Source organism: Peromyscus leucopus, chromosome 20, assembly GCF_004664715.2.
Source record: "Peromyscus leucopus breed LL Stock chromosome 20, UCI_PerLeu_2.1, whole genome shotgun sequence".
Lineage (NCBI taxonomy): Eukaryota > Metazoa > Chordata > Mammalia > Rodentia > Cricetidae > Peromyscus > Peromyscus leucopus.
The window spans coordinates 35,727,938-35,747,807 of record NC_051080.1 but is presented as its reverse complement, the minus strand read 5'-3'; the positions used below and the strand labels follow the sequence as shown (position 1 = coordinate 35,747,807).

The 19,870-nt window shown below is 56.5% G+C and overlaps 1 protein-coding gene across 2 annotated transcripts; it reads right to left on the bottom strand.

Annotated features, from left to right (window-relative positions):
- Positions 1-491: 491 nt before the first annotated feature.
- Positions 492-14,290, bottom strand: Sh3bp1 (SH3 domain binding protein 1). Of its 2 annotated transcripts, none has more exons than XM_028871106.2 (18): positions 14,077-14,290; positions 12,873-12,915; positions 12,568-12,672; positions 11,449-11,525; positions 11,110-11,221; positions 10,940-11,016; positions 10,390-10,534; positions 9,612-9,680; positions 9,355-9,445; positions 8,725-8,870; positions 7,986-8,097; positions 7,377-7,458; positions 7,205-7,285; positions 6,312-6,428; positions 5,636-5,733; positions 5,105-5,252; positions 2,621-2,712; positions 492-611 (listed from the first exon to the last, which is right to left on the bottom strand). In XM_028871106.2, exons 1-18 carry the CDS (start codon positions 14,133-14,135, stop codon positions 526-528), a joined length of 1,740 nt encoding a protein of 579 aa, XP_028726939.1. In that variant the 5' UTR covers positions 14,136-14,290; the 3' UTR covers positions 492-525. The 2 variants fall into 2 exon arrangements, with proteins under 2 accessions (XP_028726939.1, XP_028726938.1); XM_028871105.2 differs by having other exon boundaries at positions 492-1,210; positions 14,077-14,135.
- Between the last annotated feature and the right edge of the window lie 5,580 nt (positions 14,291-19,870).

Sequence of the window (19,870 nt, the reverse complement as noted above, 5' to 3'; positions counted from 1 at the left end):
GTAAACTGTCCTGGTGGACAGAAGGCGCCCAGGCTTCGGAGCTAACCTCACATATTTCATCTCAGGCCCAGGCTTTGCTGGCTGTGACCTCGGTCCCTGCTGACTGGCCTCGATACCTGCAGGTGGCGCTATTACCTTGATGGGAAACTTTTTTTTTTTTATAACTTGAATGCTGTGTCTTCATGTACACCTGCAGGCCAGAAGAGGGCGCCAGATCTCATTACAGATGGTTGTGAGCCTCCAAGGGGTTGCTGGGAATTGAACTCAGGTCCTCTGGAAGAACAGCCAGTGCTCTGAACTGCCGAGCCAGCCAATGAGAAACTTTTAGACGGGAGCCATATTCAGATCAGCAGCTTTGAGAAAGTGCCAAGCACATGGTTCTTATACCCCAGACCAGGAGAAAGGAAGGAGGCAGAAACTATGTCCCCATCCCTCCTTAGGGCAGCAGATTCTGTCTCTCCAGGGGAGGACACTATCGTTTGGCCAGCCGCTCCAGTTTTGCTAAAAATAATTTATTTATGAGCCTTACAAAAATACATTGGCAAGAGAAAAATAAAAGGGCTGTGGGTATGGGCAAGTCCATCCTTCCTTCTGGTAGCTCCCTTGAGACCCTGCCAGAGAGTGGGGAGTCAGGTGGGAGCCCCCCAAGCTCAAGTGGAAGAGGCAAAGGTCAGAAAGTAGAGGGCTGGCCTGAGCCCTGCTAGCCATGGGGGCCGACCCAGCAGGCACCTAGGCACAGGGCAAGGGCTGTCCCGGGAGGACAAGAAGGGGAGGGAGGGGACACTGAGAACTGGACAGGCAGGAGGGCCTGCTCAATCCGTCTCTGAGGTGAGGCCCCTGGGCCGGGGCTGGGGTGGCAGCATTGGAGGAGTGGCGTGCCCACCTACAGCCTCAGGGCCGCCTCTGTCCTCTGCCCCGACTCCCTGGTCCACCTGCGCAGGCGCGCTGGAAGTGACGGGGCCAGGGGAAGCCGGGCTCGGGGAGGCTGGTAAACGCCGGCTCTGGCGCCGGGCAGGCTGCGGAGGAACGGGGGGTAACGGGGGAGGCACCGTGGGGGCCCGGAGGCTGGTGCCCACCAGACGGCGTGGCAGAGCTTGGGGAGTGCCAGGGCTGCCAGAGCCGGGGGGCAGGGATGGAGCTGGAGGGGACGAGCGTGCCCCGGAGGGCTGGGGAGGCGGCATGGTAGGTCGGGCTGGTGCCGGGCGCTTGGCTGTGGAAGGAAGCGAAACAGAGGCAAGTTAGGGGTTCGTGGGTCTGGGTGCATTCCTCCTGTGTGGTGGGGTGGGGTCACTTTCCACAGGGGGTCCTCATCACAGTGTCTTTTCACTCTGTGGGGTCCTCAACATCTCAGCTTATGATAGCGCCCCTGGACCCCACCCCCGGACTCCACCCCAGTAACAGTCACCTTTCCTGGTTTTATTGGCCTTAGAGGACTTGTCATCTGAGACTACCTTGTCCTTTTTTTTTTTTTTTTTTTTTTTTTTTTTTTGGTTTTTTGAGACAGGGTTTCTCTGTGTAGCTTTGCGCCTTTCCTGGAACTCGCTCTGTAGCCCAGGCTGGCCTCGAACTCACAGAGATCCGCCTGCCTCCCGAGTGCTGGGATTAAAGGCCTGCGCCGCCACCGCCCAGCTACCTTGTCCATTTTTATCTAACTTGGTCCTTACTTGTGCCTCTCCCTAGAACATAAACCCAACATGGCCACTGGTTATCACAGGCAAGCATCTGTTCAGGCACACATCTGTTGACTACATAAATGCCACCGGTCCCGGCTGACACATGGGTCCTGCTTGCCTCTCAGAAGTCCCAGGTCCTCAGGCAAGCTTGGACCTTGTGAGACAGCTGGGGGACTAAGTGGAGCTGAGGTGAAAACTCTCCCTGGCTCTCTGGACTGGGCCGTCTGGAGTGGCTCCTTTGCTTGGGGGGGGGGGCGGGATTTCCTCGCTGGTAAGATGGGGTGAGAGCCCCAATCTCCCACAGCAGCTAGTGCCAGGTCAGGTGACTAGCAGTGCCGTCTTCTAGGTCCCTGTGTGGGTTTGCACAATCCTCCTGCTGCTCTCCTAGCTCTGCATGATGCACCCAGCTCGAAACCCCTTGTCCTCAGGGCCTACGAGTGGAGGCTCCCTAGTGATCCAGTCCCCACATGGATCCTTGGCTCTTACCTGTCCATTCTGGGCCAGGCTGACATAGGAGTGTGCTAGAAGAGTTCAGGAGCCTCCTGGGCTCCTTCCAAGCCTCTCTCTTCCCTCTACCCTTAAACACAGTTTGGGCCCCGTGCTTTGTAGTCCTCGGGCTTCTGGAGGGCTGGAACACCCACCGCGCTCACACTGGCTACCTTTCCTTAGCACTTTTCTGTGTGCCAGAGCCCTGCCCACTCCCTGAGGTCTCAGCTCACGCAGTTCTTCAAGGTCAGGGCAATTATAGTTTCTAATGCACAAAGCAGGGTGTGGAGGCCGGCAGCATCACCTGCCCAAGGGATACGAGCTGGAATCTGGGGCCAGAGTGCCAGGCAGGAAACCCTGAGCATCTCGATCCGTCTATTGCTGGCCTTTGTGGTGAGCTGAAGTCATGGGGGGACTGGGATTTCTGGCTCTCTGGCTCTTCTCTCCCACACCCAGCTTACTTCTCCGAGTCATGTCCTCTGCTGAAGCAGCCATCTCTGTGGGGCTCCTGCTGACCTTGGGAGAAGCTGGTTTGGGCAATTCCGACTCTGTCCTGTCAAGAAGACGGCGATGGTCAGGCCTGGCCATCTCCTGGCGATCTCCCAGAATCCCGCATGACTCCAAACTGTCGGGTGGAAGGACCTGCTCCCCACTGCCTGCAGCTGTGCGGAGACTCTGTCCTCCCTCTCCGTCCCTCGGTAGATACTTCAGGTACTGGTGGGGTTTGTGGCCATTAAGCCTGTCCTAATTAACTTACTGTCAACTCGACACAATCAAGAATCACATGGAAAGAGGGAGTTTCTACTGAGGGACTGCCCGAATCAGACTGGTCTGTGGCCATGTCTGTGGGGAACTGTCTCTTTTTAAAGATTTATTCATTTATTATGTGTACAGTGTTCTGTCTGCATGTGTCCCTGCAGGCCAGAAGAGGGCACCAGGTCTCATTACAGATGGTTGTGAGCCACCATGTGGTTGCTGGGAATTGAACTCAGGACCTCTCTGGAAGAGCAGCTTGTGATCTTAACCACTGAGCCATCTCTCCAGCCCGGGGAACTGTCTTGATTGCTGATTGACGTGGAAGGGCCCAGCTCACAGTGGGCCGTGCAGTCCCTGGACGATGGTTCTGAGTTGTATAAGAGAGCTGGCTGACGGGAGGTGCTGGCGCACGCCTTTAATCCCAGCATTCAGGAGGCAGAGGCAGGCGGGTCTCTAAGTTCCAGGCCAGCTTGGTCTATAGAGAAAGTTCTAGGACAGCCAGGGCTACACAGAGAAACCATGCCTTCCCCCCCACCTCCCCACCCCCGCCAAAAACAAACAAACAAACAAACAAAAAACTAGTCTCCGAAGAGCAGGAAACTTTGCTTTGGGGGCTGGAGAGATGGCTCAGCAGTTAAGAGCACTGATTGTTCTTCCAAAGGTCCTGAGTTCAATTCCCAGCAACCACATGGTGGCTCACAACCATCTGTAATGAGATCTGGTGCCCTCTTCTGGCCTGCAGGTGTATATGCAGGCAGAACACTATATACATCATAAATAAATAAATCTTGTTTGTTTGTTTGTTTTTGAGACAGGGTTTCTCTGTGTAACAGTTCTAGCTGTCCTGGAACTCACTTTGTAGACCAGGCTGGCCTCGAACTCACAGAGATCCGCCTGCCTCTGCCTCTCAAGTGCTGGGATTAAAGGTGTGCGCCACCACTGCCCGGCTAAATAAATAAATCTTAAAAAAAGAAAGAAAGAAAGATGGCTGAGCACCCGTCAGGGCAAGCAAGGCAGTGAGCAGCATTCTCCTGCCTCTGCCTCTGCTCCTGCTCGACATCCCTGACAGACTGCTACCAGGAAGTGAAAGCCAGATAAGTCCTTTCCCTGCCAAGCCGTTCTGGTCACAATGTTTATCATAGCAACAAGGAGCAGCCTAGGACAAAACCCATGACTGAGATGTAATCTAGGGGACAATCCACCGGGACTTAGTGGGAGGTGGAATGCAAGGTGACCTCTCTGCCTTGGCTTTCCAGGTACTTTCTTTTTCCTTTTTGAGACTGTCTCGTGCAGCCCAGGCTGGCCTTGAACTTTCAGTGTAGGGGGAGATGATCCTGAACTTCTGCCTGCACCCCTCCAGGGCGGAGATTACAGGTAAGCACCACCACGCCCATTCTACGCAGTGCTGAAGGCTTGAACCGGGCAAGTACTCTACCAGTTAAGGTGCACCCCCTAGACCTCCCTGTGATCTTTAGGGGACGTTCTGTCAACAGAGGGCAGAGAGAGGATGTGAGCGGCAGTAAAACGCCCACATCAAGCCGGGCGGTGGTGGCACGTGCCTTTAATCCCAGCACTTGGGAGGCAGGCAGAGGCAGACAGATCTCTGAGTTCAAGGCTAGCCTGGTCTACAGAGCCAGTTCCAGAGCCTGGATTCCAGGGAGGCCTCCCTGGCCTACCCAACTGCTGCAGCTCTGCACCCGCCCACATACTGCCCCACCCCGAAGCAGAGCATGCATCCAGCCTGATATCACAGGGATGAAGACGGACATGTCCCTTCTCCCTGCCCCACCCAAGGCAAGGGCTGGGGGTGGCATATGTTTGCCTCCTCTGAGGGAGCCCATGGCCGTGGTGTGGGCCACTGAGGACACCTGCCTGTGCCACAAAACCCTTCTAGATTTACAGAATTGGCTACAGGACAGTTATAAATCCCAATCACCCCTCCCAATTCCCTGAAGTCTCAGGGCGTGAACAACACCTGACACGTAGTAGGTGCTACAGAAATAGCCATGCGATGACGAAGCGAACACGTTTAAGGCTACGAGCGGGCTCCTCCCACCCACTCTAACCAGTGGGACCAGATCTGCAGGACAAATACTGCCTGTACATTCCTAAGTCCTCAGAGACAGCGCCCCAGGCGCATGTCTGTGTGGCCAGGAAGAGGCTATTCATTCATGCTGCTTCGCCCTTACCTTTCTTTCGAAGGTGTCGGGGCGGGAGCTGGGGTGGCAGCTGGCGCAGGCGCAGCAGCAGGTGGCAATTCCTCTGCAGTTCGTTGGCTACTGACCTTCTCCTGGGGGGCCAGGGCTGAGAAGATGCCTGATACACTGAAGTTGATGTCTAGAGGCAGAATGGACAGGTGTCAAGGTCACCACCCCCCCCCAGGCTGGCCTGGAACTCAGAGATCCACCTGCCCCTGCCTCTCGAGTGTTGGGATTAAAGGCGTGCGCCACTGCTGCCCGCCCCAGCTCAAGGTCGTAACTTTTGCCAGCCTGAGCCAGGGCGACTCCCTTTCCCTGAAATGATGGGACGGCCCTTGGCTTTTCCACTCCCACGGGTCAGGCAGGACTATTCCCATTTCACAGATGAAACACTGAGGCCCAGCGTGAAAAAGCAGCTTCTTCTAAGCCACAAGGAGAGTTTGTGGGGGCAACCAGGGACTGAGACTGGGCTGGAGTCCAGGGTGGTAGAGGACTAGAGATGACATGAAAGAAGGACGTCACCTCCAGGGAAGAGGGTGTCTGCATTCTGTATCAGCGCCTCGACCACACCCACCACCTGAATTGAGGACACAGAGGCTGCATCCAGTTGGGCCTGATCCCTGGCACAAAAGAGAAGAATTTTAGTGACCCCCAACATGGTGCGACTCTGCTGGACATGGTTGATAGCACATGTATAGCTCACATACCCCATCTCCCACGCCTTCACCTATGACAGACATCACTAATCAATTCTGGGCTCCTTCTCCACAGTTCTTGGATTGATTGCCCCCACTAAGCAGCTATAATTCAGCACATGGGAAGCCACCTTGCCATCTGTCTGTAGCCTGGAAAGTAATGACGATTCTCACGTATCACTGCACCTTACAGTTTGTAAAGCATTTCCCATCTAATTCCCAGAGCAACTCCCCTTAGAGTGTACATAATCTCTCCAGGGCTCACGTCTGGAAGGTTGGGAGTCAGGCTTAACTCAAACCTCGTGCTTTCCAGCACCCACACCAGATCACCACAGAGGTACCCACCCCATCACTACCCTAATCCCTCAGGCTGCTCTTCACAGCAGCTTCAGGATGAAGAACTGCTCAACCCACTGCAGAGATAGGGAAGTGGGGCCTGGGGAAATCAGAGGCCGGCGACTAGCTGGGGATCGGCTCCTCCTGTGCTCAGTCCCGGCTCTCACCCTTCTTTCTCAGCAGGCCACAGCAGGTTGGGCCCCAGGACAATGGCGATGTTGCTGGGTGTCATCTTGTTCACCTCTTGCTCCTCTGCCAGTAGTGCCAGGAACTTCATCAGGTACCTGGGTGGGTAGGAGAGGGTCATAAATGTGCACCCAGGATGCCCTTAGAGGCCTGAGAACGTCCTACCCTAGGGTTTCCAGAGGGGAACAGATACCGCGCGGCATGGTTAAGTTTTTACTAGCTAAGTTCCCTGATCTATTTTCTGAGTGCCAACTGTATGTGAGAGGAGGACTAAGCTGAGAACCTCCTGGCTGCCACAGGCAGTGAGGACCGTCTCAAGTGCTGACACGGAGCTGAGTGCCCAGGGTCAGGGGTGGCGGGGGTGGGCTCTGCAGCCAGGCAACGTGACCTCACCAGTTCAAGAGAGTTGTTCGTTTGCCTTTTGACACAAGGTCTCATAGACCAGCTTGGCCTTGAACTCTCTACAGCCAAGGATGACCCTTGAGGTTCTGATCTTCACGCCTTCTGTAAGTAACTGCAGGCACGCATCAACACCTCCAGTTCACAGCGAGCTGAGGAGCAAATCCACGGCTTCGTGCACACTAGGTGTGTGAGGTAAGTACTCTACCCACAGCTACATCTCCAGCCTGATTATCTTTGCTTAAGGTGGGTCTCACTCTGTAGCCCAGGCTGGCCTCACACCCGGCCTCCCGTCTCAGCCTCCCTCGTGCTGGCATTATAGGCATGAGCTGGCTACGTTTGTGTGTCCCGGGATACAGTCTAATATAAAAGACAGGACATCTCGGGTGAGGTTCTGTGCTCAGGCGCAACCCAGGGCTGGAGTCAAAAGCAAAGCTTTGTGGGACTGGGTGGGTAGGGGTGGGCCAGGGCTCACCTGAGGTTGTTGAAATTCTCTTGCGGCAGGCGGCTGCAAACATCACCGAGGGCCTCCAGGCGAGCCCCAGACTCCTTCAGGCTGAAAAGGGAGACTCACCGATGAGCCAGCCCCGGGGCCACATTGTTAACGCTTTCACCTCCCCACTCCCCTCGCCCCCCCACCTCCTCACCTGGCTGCCCTCATCCAGTCGTCATAGAGGTCAGAGGTCATCAGGGGCTCTGGCAGTTCCCGGAGATAGGACTTGAGGGCACCTGAAACAAGGCCAGGAGAAGGTGTAAGGCAGCCCCCCAAAACCCCACTTCTTTTTGTTTGTTTGTTTTTTTTTCGAGACAGGTTTTCTCTGTGTAATTTTGGTGCCTGTCCTGGATCTCGCTCTGTAGACCAGGCTGGCCTCGAACTCACAGAGATCCGCCTGCCTCTGCCTCCCGCGGGCTGAGATTAAAGGCATGCGCGGCCACTGCCCGGCTCCAACTCCCACTTCTATATGCCCAAGGACCCAGCTCTCTCCACTTGAAAGGAACCTCCAGCTTGTAGTCTTACTAACATGTCTAAATCTTGATAGTTTCTTTGGGTCACAGGCCCTTTTAACATAATACTTAGCAAGCATGTTCCCACACCCCCAAAAAAATGCACAGACACTTCAGAGGGTTCGTCACAGACCTGCACCCCAAGGTGTCTCCTTGGTAGCATATCAGGCCTAAAGCCAAACTCTGAGAGTGTCCCCCCAGGCAGCTCTGCCCATTCCCATTCTGCCTCCAGCTCCCAGCGGATCAGGTACCTGCCACAGCATGGGGGTCTGAGCAGAACTCCTCTAGGCTGTGGGGATCTGAGGCCATTGTCTGCTTGAGACGCTTCAGCACAGAGGCCCCGGCAGCCAGACGGAAGAGGCCCTGGGGTGCAAGAAGAGACACTCTGTGTGTCACAGAGGGCGGGGCGGGAGCAGGCTGCTGGCCCTCCGTGTCCCCACTGGGCTGGTGGTGGTCAGAGGAGGCATCATGGTGTCTATGGACCCCCTCAACTATCAAGGTCTGGAATTCTGAGCACAGGGCAGGCCTGGGAAATGGCAGGGTGTGTGTGAGGGGGCTGGGAGAACGGGAGGGAACAGAAGTCTCCTTAGGGGTGGAAGGGAAAGGGGGGTCTCATTATGACTAGTGGGGAGCCTGCAATCCGCCCATTGGGTGATTTTTCACCCAGGGGTCCATCTTCAGGAAAGGGCCAGCATGTGACAAGGACTGGACTGAGGACCCCTGGTTCCTCATGTGACTCATTGCCTCTGGCCAGACAGAGCCATGGAGAACCGCCCCCCGCAACCCACACACCCAGGGCCACTGGGAGTAGTAACTGGAGCGGGGACCACTCAGTTACCCGTGGCACAGTGTACCAGGCCCCTGACATGCCATTCAGTGAGTCAGGGTCAGCTCAGCAATGGGAGGTTATGCCTCCCCCTGAGAGGGGAACTGTGTGTGGATACCAGCAGAGGAGCATCATGCCCCCCCCCCCCATGCCTGGGCTCTCACCTCCTCCTGCATGCCCTCTGACAGCAGCATTAGGACACAGGCCTCGATGGGCAGGGCGATGTCACGACCCAGCTCTTGCAGGTGGGTTCTCAGGGACACCCCATAGACCCTGGAGACGGGGGCAGCCGTCATCAAGGGGGAGAGATCTGTGGAAATGAGACCCATCAGCGGCCTGCTTCTTCCTGCCCCAGGCAGTAGGGCCAGGGCAGACAGGCCACCTCCAGGAATCGACCTTCCACCCTGCCTCAGTGGCACACACAACCATCTAGCCTACCTCCTGCATCTGCCCATCTCCGCCGGCCTGCCCCGTCCAGAAGCCAACCTTCCAGACGGTCTCCTGGCTCCTGTCCTGTTCCCTCTCCACAGCAGAGAAAACCCATCCACAAAGCCCCAATCCAGCCCTCTCTCAGCTCCCAGCTCACCCATGGCTCCCTCCTGCCTTTCTGGATAAGGAACAAACGTTTTGGGTTTGTTTCTCCAGGCAGGATGCCCTGGCTGTCCAGGGACTCTCTGAAAACTAGGCCGGCTTTGAACACAGAGAGCCACCGCGCCTGGCTAAGGGGCAAGCGTTTACAGAGCCCTAAGTTCATGAGGCTCAGAGGCGTGAGGCCGGCTCACTCACGTCCCCACCTGTTTGGCTGTGGTTGTCTCTCAGCTCAGCTAGGGCCGTGTCGAGCGAGGTCAGTGACCTGCGATGGTAATCAGCCTGGATCTCCAGGAGCTGTGGGGACAAAGGACATGCCCCGGAGACATGAGGGAAGCAGGGGGGTGGAGGACTCCCTGGGGTCTCCAGAACAGACACCTGCCATCCCTTGGGGGGCCCAGAAGTCCTTCCCTGTGGCATGCCCCCCGAGTTCCAGGTGGCTGGAGCTGGGCCATGGACTCACATGAATGAAGTAGTTGGCGTAGGAGTCCTCCTTGGTGGAGAAGTGGTACAGGTCGGCCAAGTACTCGTCCTTGGGGACAGAGGGGAGAGGGCAGCTGAGGCTGGGGGTCTGGCAGGGAGGCTGACCACTGGAGAGTCAGTAACCTGCCGCAGGGGAGGTCCCAGTCAGCTTTCTCTCTCGGCCAGGGTCTACACTTGGGCCCTGCCCACCCGACCGACCGACCGACTCATATTCTTGAGGCTTTATGGCTTCCAGTTGTTTACACTGGGTTCTCAGATCCTTAGTACATTGTGTTCTCATTCACCATGCACTCACTCTTCCATCCACCCTTCATTCACTCGCTTCATGAACACCATTCATTCATTCATTCGTTCGTTCATTCAGCAACCACTCACCCATTCATTCACCCACCCAGCAAACGCTACTCATTCTCTCAAACCCCCATTTGTCAAACAAATGCTATTCATTCATTCATTCATTCATTCATTCATTCATCCATTCATTCATTCATTCAGCAAACACCATTCATTCACTCACTCAGGAGACACTGAGAGCCCCAGTGGTGACGTCCCAGCCGTTAATGCACGGGACAAGGATGGCAGAGCCTCTGGGTGGCGCTCCACCACGTAGATTCTGACCCCTGACTGCCTGGATTCAAAACCCAGGGCTGCCGTGGCCAGTCTCGGCCCCTGCTCTGAGCTTCAGGTTTCCCCTCTGTAAAAGGGACAGGACACCCGCAGCTGTCACCTGCGTGGAGACCCCACGTGACTTGCCTCACCTTGCACTGCTCCACCTTCTTCTTTAGCTCCTCCTCTTCCTCCTTCAGCGTCTCCACCTTGTTGGCGGTGGTGAGGTGGCTGTGACTGCTTGGGCCGCCACCCAGGCCCTGGCTGCTCCCCGAGTTCTTGGCTGCCTGGCTGAGCCTGGGGAGGGTCCCAAGGTGGGTGGTCACTGGCCCCATTGCATGGCCAGAGCTAAGTGTCCCCTCCATACACGTAATCACACAGGACTCTAGGGTTTATAGAGGCAAAACAGAAACTCCTTGGGCCTCTGCCCAGACTAGGCCAAAGTGCTGTAGGGCTCCCTCTTGTGGTGTTCCTGGTGATCACAGCTACCCAGCTCCAGAATGCAGAAGAAGAGCCCTACAACCATATAAGGATCTTGGGAACTAGTAGTTTTCTAGTTTTGGGGTCACCCGTGGCACAAGGGAGCACATGCACACCCTCACATATATATGTCTTTACCACATGTGTTCCTGAGGACCAGCATGGCCACAAGTACCCAATGGGGCCTGCAGAGCCCTCCTATGGTTTGACCTAGGTGCCCACCTGCTCTTGAGGGTGTTCCAATCAGACACCAGCTTCTGCAGGCTCTTCTTGTGTTTGAGGATGGCAGGCAGCTCCTCCTGAGGGTAGACACAAGGAGGGTTCAGGGGCCTGGGTGGGCGGGACATGGGGAGCAGGAGGCCAGGGGGGCTGGGGCTGGGGCACAGGGTCACCTCGCTCAGCCTGCTGAGCGGCTGCAGGACATCTCTCTCCAGGGTCATCTCAAACTCAGCCAAGATTCGGGCCAGCTGGTTCTGGATGGCACAGCTCATCTCCAAGGCCTTCCTGTGGACAGACAGCACAATGGGCCAAGGGTCCCCTGGCTCCTCACCTCCACCTAGAAATACTTGAAGGTCCCTGCCTCTCCATTCCCTGCTTTCCCGGGTCTTGGTGACCTGGACATTGCTCCCAGCTTGGGCATCCTTTCGAGGTAGACACTCTGGCTGATCTGACCCCCTCCTCGCTTCCTGGCATCCTCTCTAGTGACGAGCCAGGCCCCTGTCCATGCTCACCCCATGCTGGAATCGGGGTCCAGTTCTTTGAAGCTCTCAGCCATCGTGGTGGAAAGAGCCATGAGAGGAAGCTTCTTCTGCAGGGGGGACAGGGTGAGGGAGGGTGAGTTTACCAGCCTCCTCCTCCACCCAACAGATGCCCGGAGCATCTGGCCACACCCACACCCCAGCAGAGGGAGGAGCCAACCAATCAAGTACACAGTCACAGGTAAAAGTGGAAACTGGATGTGCGTGCGTGCGTGCGTGCGTGTCTGCGTCTCATGCACAAGATCTCCCACCTACCCCGGGTTGACTAGGCAAGAAGGGATGATGAATCCCACAAAGACTAGGGGAAGGGCATGCAGAGGGAGGGAGCAGGAAGCTGCCCCAAGGTCACACCATTGCAAAGAGAAGAGAGCTGGCCTTGTAGCTGGGGGTGAGATGGCCCTCACTCCTTTCCCTCCTGCCTGAGGGCATAGGTTGTTAATCAGGTCACCGCCTAGCTCAAGCTCTCCAAGCCAGCCTATTGCCTCACACCCAGGCCCTTCTAGGGAAGGGCAGGCATGCCTGACGCCTTCAGAGCATTGGAGAGGGTGTCAGAGTCCCAGGGAATGGGACTGGAGAGTTGTGAACCCTGTGGGCGGTGGGAACCCAACCCAGGTCTCTGCAAGAACAAATGCCTTTGCTGAGCCAAGGCTCCAGCTCCAGCCACATGAATTTTTAACCATCCCCATACTTCCCCCCAGAGTTATGGAGAACACTACACAGTACATTTTACAATCAGAGGGACCGCAGGGTCACTTTGCCACTTGCTGGCTGTGTGATCGTGGGTTAGTACATTTAGGCCTTGGTTTCCCATTATACACAAGCGACTTGTACAAGAGACTTTTGCCAGGGCTGTTGGGGAGACAAAGCATCAGCGTCTTAGCAACAGTCTGGCGGGAGTCAATAAATGCTGCCTGTTGGGTAACAGGCAGCATCCTCCATCCAGCTCATATGGTGCTCCGCCCACCTAGGACGCCTGGAGGGTGTGCTGATTGGGAGCAAACTTCAGAAGCCGGCTGCTCACCGACCAGAGGGCCTCATTCCCACCCTACCCCTCCCCGCTCAGGACCCTCCTCCTGGGGACCCCCCACTTACCACCCGCTTGTCCATGTCGGCCCCGCTCTGGCCCTGTAGACAGGCCTGCAGCCGCTTGTGAACATTGTGAGCGGCTCGCTTAGCAGGCTCCAAGCGCTGCTCCACCTGGGAGGTACACGTAGGGACTGTGGATTGTCTCCCTCAGAGCAAGAATCACTTTTCTCTTCCCTCCCGGGGCTCCCCTGGCCATCAGGGAATGACTCAACCCGGCCCTCCACTGCTGTCCCCGCCTGTCAGCCTCTCTCTATACGGACAGCCTGCACGGACCTGCCTCCCAGCCCAGCCCAGCCCGCCCAGGCACGTACCTGCAGCAGGTCCTCACCCAAGAACTCGGCAGTCTCTGGGGTGCTGTGGGGGGAGAGGGGGGGCTTCTGCTGAGTCAGTCTGGGTTAGGAAACCCACTGCCTCCCTCTTGCCCTGCATCTGGCACCTGGACCCCCAGTTGCCTCCAGGACCCACCAAGCCTGGGTGGCCTGTCTCCACCGCAGTTGGAGCACATTCCATGGGTTTTAGAGGATGCATGCCTGCTTCCTCCTCCACCCAGGGCTGTGCCCTGGGAGAGGGTGGACCCAGGACACCGGCAGGGCAAGAGTGAGCTACCCAGGGCTCAGTTTTGGGACACAGAGGAAAAGTTTCTCTTCTCCCCAGCCCCCAATTTGTTTGCCTGCCCCGGAAAGAGGAGGCCTCTGCTGGCCCCCAGAACGGGAAGTGTGGAAGCGGGCCTCCGGGGTGGTCAGGCCCACAGGCACACGACACTGGGCTGCAGCTGTGGGCAGGTCCCGGGACTCTGCCCAGGGACACATAGGGACAAGGGTTCAGAGCAACGTGGCCCGGCTTCGTAGGTGCACGCAGGTGTCCATGCTATCTATCGTGGGACTGGATCAAGTTTCTGGATACTCCCTCCCTGGGCCCAAAGAATGGGGAACTCCCAGGCTGGGGAAGAGGAGCCGAGAGAAAAGCTCCGAGAAACTCCCCAAACTTCCGCTCCCCTAGTTCTGGAGCTGGGGACCGAGGAGACCAGGGGGTGCCTCTACCTGAGCGGGCGAAAAGCAGAAGCAGGAGGCCCCTGGGCTGGGGGAGGGGACGGACACCCAGCACAGCGCAGAGCAGGCCCCTCCTCCCCAGGCCAGAACACTGCTAGTCCCTTCCCCCAGGGTCTGGGGGCCCCCGATCAGCTCTGTTCCTCCCCAGCCCTGCAGTTAAGAGATAGTTAACTGTTCCCATTGACCAGAGGGGACAAATGAGGCTCCGGGCAGCATCCGGGCTTAGGGCGCATTCTGCTCCCTGCAGCCTTTCCAACCAGGAATGGAGGTGCCTTCCCCCCGCGCAAAGGCCAGCTGTGCCTGTGCGACCACAGGGGCTTCAGACGCCAGGAAGCGAGGTCAGGGCTCTGGCATGCCAGAGGGCCGCTGCCCTGATGTCCCCGACCTCCGTGACGGGTTCCCCACTCTCCTGCGCCCGCTCAGGTCCTGCGGGGCGACAGCGGGGCTAGAAGAGGGTGACACTCACCGTCCCAGGCTGCCCGTATGGGCCAGCTGCCGCATGCGGTGCAACTGCCTCTTCATCATCTTGGGTCCGGGCTGGGGGGGGGTCGAGGGGTCACCGTGGGGGGTTGAGGCTGGCAGCCCCCGGCCCAGCCTGCTTCCCCGCGCGCTTCGCCCCGGATGGGTGGGCGGCGCTCTGGCTTCCTGGGCCGCCGTGCTCCTCTGGCTGGCGCTGGCGCTGGCGCTCTCCTCCCCCGCTCACGACTCCGCCCCCGGCCCCCAGGTCACTCCTCTCTCCAAGTTTGGAGTCTCGCTCGGTCGCGGCTTCCGGGCCCCGACGACCCCCCGGCCGGTCGCCTGGCGAGTGTCTGTCGGTCTGTCTCTCTACGGTACCGCAGATCGAGTGCGGGATCCTCCTTCCTGCACCCTGCCCGGCTGCGGCGGCGGGTGGCGGGAAGCAGGTAAGCCGCTCCAGCCACCGCTGCCCTGGATATAAACAACCTTTGCTCTCTTAAAGAGGAAAGAAGGCTCCGTGCTTTGAAGGGACAGGCCCGGAGCAGGCTTTTGGGACCTGTGCAGGCCAGTCACCAGGGCATGCTCCTTGGAGACTTCTTCCCCCATACCATTCCCTGGCCATCCCCTCATGCCTGCTGGACCAGTGGCTGGGAACCTGGGCTACCTGGGACCACCAGAGACGACTGTCCTTGGACCGGGTCCTAAAGTTCCTCATTCACTGTGTATAGTGGTTGGATGAGGACACATGTCCTGGACTAGCCCATGCCACAGGGTAAACAAGATACCCGGCCGGGTCTGCTCCTCAGCCTTAGAGTTCCTCCACTTTAAGGGTCCTCAGCTTGGACGGCTTCCTCCATTTGTAAAGCTCTTTCTGATCCCTCCTGGCAAAAAACGGTCCCTGGTCCCTGCCCATCCTTCTTGTTAGGCACTAATATGGATGCTGCTCTGAACCCCCAAACCCAGTAGAAGTTTTCTCTTTAGAACGTGCCGCTGCCGGGCGGTGGTGGCGCACGCCAGCACTCGGGAGGCAGAGCCAGGCGGATCTCTGTGAGTTCGAGGCCAGCCTGGGCTACCAAGTGAGCTCCAGGAAAGGCGCAAAGCTACACAGAGAAACCCTGTCTCAAAAAACCAAAAAAAAAAAAAAAGAACGTGCCGCTGAAGTCCAGCCTGGGAATACAGGAGGTGTTCACAACCGGTAGTCACTGCAGGGCAAGAGAGCCCCGTGGGCAACAGCCAGCTGGCTCCCCGTGCACCCTTCAGGCTTGGGGAGGGCGGGGGGAAGGGAGGCCACAGGAAGCCCTGAGCCCCACATCGGCACCTTTTACTCTTAGTTTCAGTTCAGAGCCATACCACTTGAGCACCTACTGTGTGGGGGTACACAGCCGCGGCGTGCTTCTCAAAGGCGTCCCCTTTGCTCCAGACATCTCTGCAAACCCTACCCTCAACACAGGCCTGGCACCTGGGGGTCACTCACTGGAAGCAGGCAGCCCCGTTACTCATTCATGAAGTCCTTTGAGGCTGGCAGGAGCCCAGAGGGGTCCCAGCAGCTGCTGCTGCAAAGGACCAGAACATCCTGGCTAGGAACAGCCCCCCCCCCATCACCGGAATCCTGGCTCTGTGGGTGGGGATATGAGATGGCAGGCCAGGTTCCTTCCCTCCCTCTCTTTTCCCAATGGGAAGGCTGCTGACCAGTGTTTGGAAAAGAGGTGGTAGAAGACCCCCTGAGAGGGGTCCAGCTTTGGGGTACACTCATGGAGACACCAGAGCGGTGTAGACCTGGCCTCCTGACGTCAGACTTGCGATGCCTTGCTTCTGGTCCTGGCCCTTTTCTTTCCCACCATCTAGGTCCTACCCAGAACATTCTTGCGGTTCAGTTTTCCCTGACTTGGCAATGGGCGCGCTCCGCCGGGTGAGCGAGCGGTTCCCAAGTCAGCGGCTTGGCTCCAGATGTCATCTTCTTGCCTCTAGGGAGGTCTCTGAACTCCATGATGCTTCTGCCTGCAAGTTCAGGGCTTGTCAGGCTATCAGGTTGCTTGGCTGGGCTGGAAGTTCCGGAGGGCAGGTCTGGCTTATACCCTATGCCTCCCAGGCTTGTCCAGGCCTAGTCCTGACTCTAGCCTGGGGAGGAGACAGCTCCCTGGGCTGAAAAGCAGAGTTTTTTGTTGTTGTTGTTTTGTTTTGTTTTCAGAAATGACCAGAGTATATTATCAAGCCACCCAAGCTCTGCCCAGCCCCCAGTCCCCAGCTCTAGCTTTCCCTGAAGCTGGACCCAGGGCCCTTCTGTGTCTGCCCAGATGTGCTGCTGTGTTTCTGGGCTGGGTGACCTTGTAAGGAAGGCCTCTTTTGTCACATTGGTTGAATCATAGAAGGTTGGAAGCCGCAAAGGTTGGATCACAGGCTATTCCTTCAAAGGATGTTGTAATCAGAAAGTTTTGATTAGTAAATGCTGGGATCATGGCTGGGTTGGGCTGTCTTTTGTGGGGCTGGGTGGATATTTTGGTTTTGTACTAGGGATCAAACCCAAGGCTTTGTGCTGCTTGGCAAGTGCTCCACCACTGAGTCCCAGCCTCAGATCTCTCTAAAAAAAATTTAAATTAAATTTTTGTTGTTTTTGTTTTGATTTTGAGACAGGGTTTCTCTGTGTAGTTTTGGAGCCTGTCCTGGAACTCACTCTGTAGACCAGGCTGGCCTCGAACTCACAGAGATCCACCTGCCTCTGCCTCCCAAGTGCTGGGATTAAAGGCGTGAGCCACCAACGCCCAGCATTTTTTTTTTTTGTTTGTTTGTTTGGTTTTTTTGTTTTTCAAGACAGGGTTTCTCTGTATAGCTCTGGTAGCCTGGAACTCCCTCTGTAGACCAGGCTGGCCTCAAAGTCACAGAGATCCACCTGCCTCTACCTCCAAGTACGAGTGCTGGGATTAAAGGCATGCGCTACCACCACCCAGCAAATTAATTTTTTTTTTTTTTTTTTTGGTTTTTCGAGACAGGGTTTCTCTGTGTAGCTTTGCGCCTTTCCTGGAGCTCACTTGGTAGCCCAGGCTGGCCTCGAACTCACAGAGATCCGCCTGGCTCTGCCTCCCGAGTGCTGGGATTAAAGGCGTGCGCCACCAACGCCCGGCGCAAATTAAGTTTTTAAGTTTAATTTCATTTTATGTATATGGGTGTTTTGCCTGCATGTATGTCCATGTATCATGAGTGTGCAGTGCCTGTGGAGGCCAGAAAAGGGTGTTGAGTCCCCTGGAACTGGAATTATAGATCACGGTAAGCTACCATGTGGATGCTGGGAATTGAACCCGGTTCTTTGAGCCAGCTCTCCAGCTCCCTTAATCACATTTTTTTATTCATTGTGTGCATGTGTGCACATGTGTAAACATTACTCTCATGGGGTGTCAGAGGACAGCTTATGGAAGTCTGTTCTTTCCTTCCACCATGTTGGGCCCAGGGGTCGAACTCCAGTCCCCATGCTTGATGGCCGGTACCGCTACCCATTGGGCCACCCCACCATTTTTTTTTTTTTTTTTATTTTGGGAGAAAGTCTCATTAAGTTGCCCAATTGGTCTTGAACTTGCAATGCTCTTGCCTCCTCAGTAGCAGATATTACAGATATATGCTGCTAGGAACCACCCAAAAAAAAACGATGACGGACTTCAGAACTGTACCACAGAAGAGCCTCAGAGTTCTCCCCCTAACCCCTCCTTGGACCGACCCTCCCCCAAACTTCGGGCCTGTTGACGTGGGTGGAGTGTCAGCCAGCCTGGTCTGGTCTAGCTCATGGCTGAGCCCTTTGGAGCTCAGTAGCTCAGCAGTATGGTGTCAGGGCTGATCTGGATGCTGTCAGATGAGTGATTATTTGCATCCCCAAAGAAGAGCCTGGGACTTGGGGGACTGTCTCTTGCCAGCACACTAACTGAATGACCTTGGATAAGACAGCTCACCCCTCAGCCACAAACACCACAAGCTTAATGGGATTACAGGAATTAAGCATGTAGAATTCTCAGAAGAGTGCCTGGTACTACCTGCTGTTCCATCATTATTCAACCACCAAAAGTCAGGAATGACGAGAACCTTGATCACCCCTGCCTCAGTTGCCCGTGAAGTATGTCCAGCTGCCTTAGGACAGTAGAATTGACTGGCATGTCCCTTAGCTCATCCTCCCCTGAGGTTGGTATCTTTGCCTCCATTTGGCAGATGTACAGACCCAGGCCAGACCAGACAGATGTACAGACCAGATGTGCACACTAGCTGGCTATGTAGAAGACAGACCTAAGGCCCAGGAGCCATTGCTGCTGTGCACATGGTATTGCCTGGAAACTCCCTCGAGGCTGGCCTCTGCTCCTGCCCTCACTGTGACCACAGAGGGACTGACCAGCCTTCACACAGATTTGCCTGCCATCCCTGACAGTCTGGCTGGCATCTGCGAGTGAGACTTGAGCGGATGTGGTCAGGGCAGCCAGTGGGCGGCCTGGGGTGGAGGCTGTTGGCTTTATCATACCGCCTGAGACACTTTGCCACATGGCTGGATTGTGGCAATACTAGAAAGCCTCCAAGCAGAGGAGGCTCCTGCCCACGGCAGCCAGCGCAGGTGTGTTTCCTGGGGCTATGGTAACTCCCTTGCCCACCCTCACTTCCACAAGTCGAAAGGCCTTTCCAGGAACCCTGGGGTGGGGCTGAGGCGGAACTCCTCCTGATACTGCCAGCCCTGGGGCAATGTGTGCTCTTGACCCCAGCTGGGAGCAAAGGAGGCCAGGTGTCAGAGCTGGAAGGCAGGCCCGGGTGGCTGCGACAATCTACCCTCTAGACCCCCTCCTCCAGATTGCTGGGACAGTCTCCCACTCACAGGGCGGTTCTGAGGACTCAAAGTCAGGGGGATGGGGGGTTGCAGCCAGCAGGCTCAGCAGCATGCCAAGGTGGGTGGCTCCTCTCTGCTGCCCTGGGGGTAGAGGCCACAGAGGGTGGCCCAGGGTAGCAGAGGCTCTCTATCACTCTTGGATTCTGCTAAAAGATGAGCAGCCTGTGGTTACTAAAGAATTAACTGCTGGGCCTGGCCAGTGTCCCAGAAGTGGAAGTGTGGCTGTGAGGTCTGGGAAGTCCCGCTGCCCTGGTGTGGTGATGGGGTTCATCTTTTCAAAGACAGAGAAGATACTTCCCAGGGTGCCCATGCTAAGACAGATGCACACCTCCAGGGATGTCCCTTGTCCCCCCACTTCCTGAGAGTGCCGTGCTAGGTTCCAGTCTCCTAAGTTCCTGCCGGGTTTTGAGATGGGTCATACCTGCATGGGAGTGCTCCAGAGATTTGTTCATAGACGGACCAGGACGAGGCCAGATGTAGGGGTGGTTATCTGTGCTTCAACCCCAGAAGCATCACCCCTAGCAGGCAGGCAGCAGGTGACAGCTAGATACCTGCCCCTGCCCGGGACCCGTTAGACCTGAAATGCTTAAATGCCTGCTCCCTCTTGGCTACCTCATGATCCCAGATGCTGGATGCTGGTACTGCAGACCAAATCAGAGTTCTCCAGAGAACCACGTTGAACCGGGCCTCACCTCTCCTGGATCCCGTAACCAACTCCCTTTGCTTGTTGTAAGTTAACTTAAAATAAACCCCTTTTGACTACTAGATAAACTATGTGGAATTGCCTCATTAATAGCCACTTTAGCCAGTGGTGGGGTTGGGCGGGGAAACTGAAGGGGTAACTCTTACATGGCAGCCTGGGCTCTCGGGCCTACAGATCCCTCAAAGGGGCCTTACTGGCTCTCTGGGTCCCCACCCTGTGACCCTTTTAAACAAGGAACCTAGAAAGGGAAAG

What these genes read in the sequence shown, in the direction of transcription:
- Sh3bp1 (XM_028871105.2), bottom strand. Translation starts at nt 14,135, where the DNA reads ATGATGAAGAGGCAGTTGCACCGCATGCGGCAGCTGGCCCATACGGGC. An exon ending in AGACAACCACAGCCAAACAG is followed by an intron (nt 8,871 to 9,354) that starts GTGGGGACGTGA and finishes TCATTTCCACAG; the next exon opens with ATCTCTCCCCCTTGATGACG. An exon ending in GAGAATTTCAACAACCTCAG is followed by an intron (nt 6,429 to 7,204) that starts GTGAGCCCTGGC and finishes CTACCCACCCAG; the next exon opens with GTACCTGATGAAGTTCCTGG.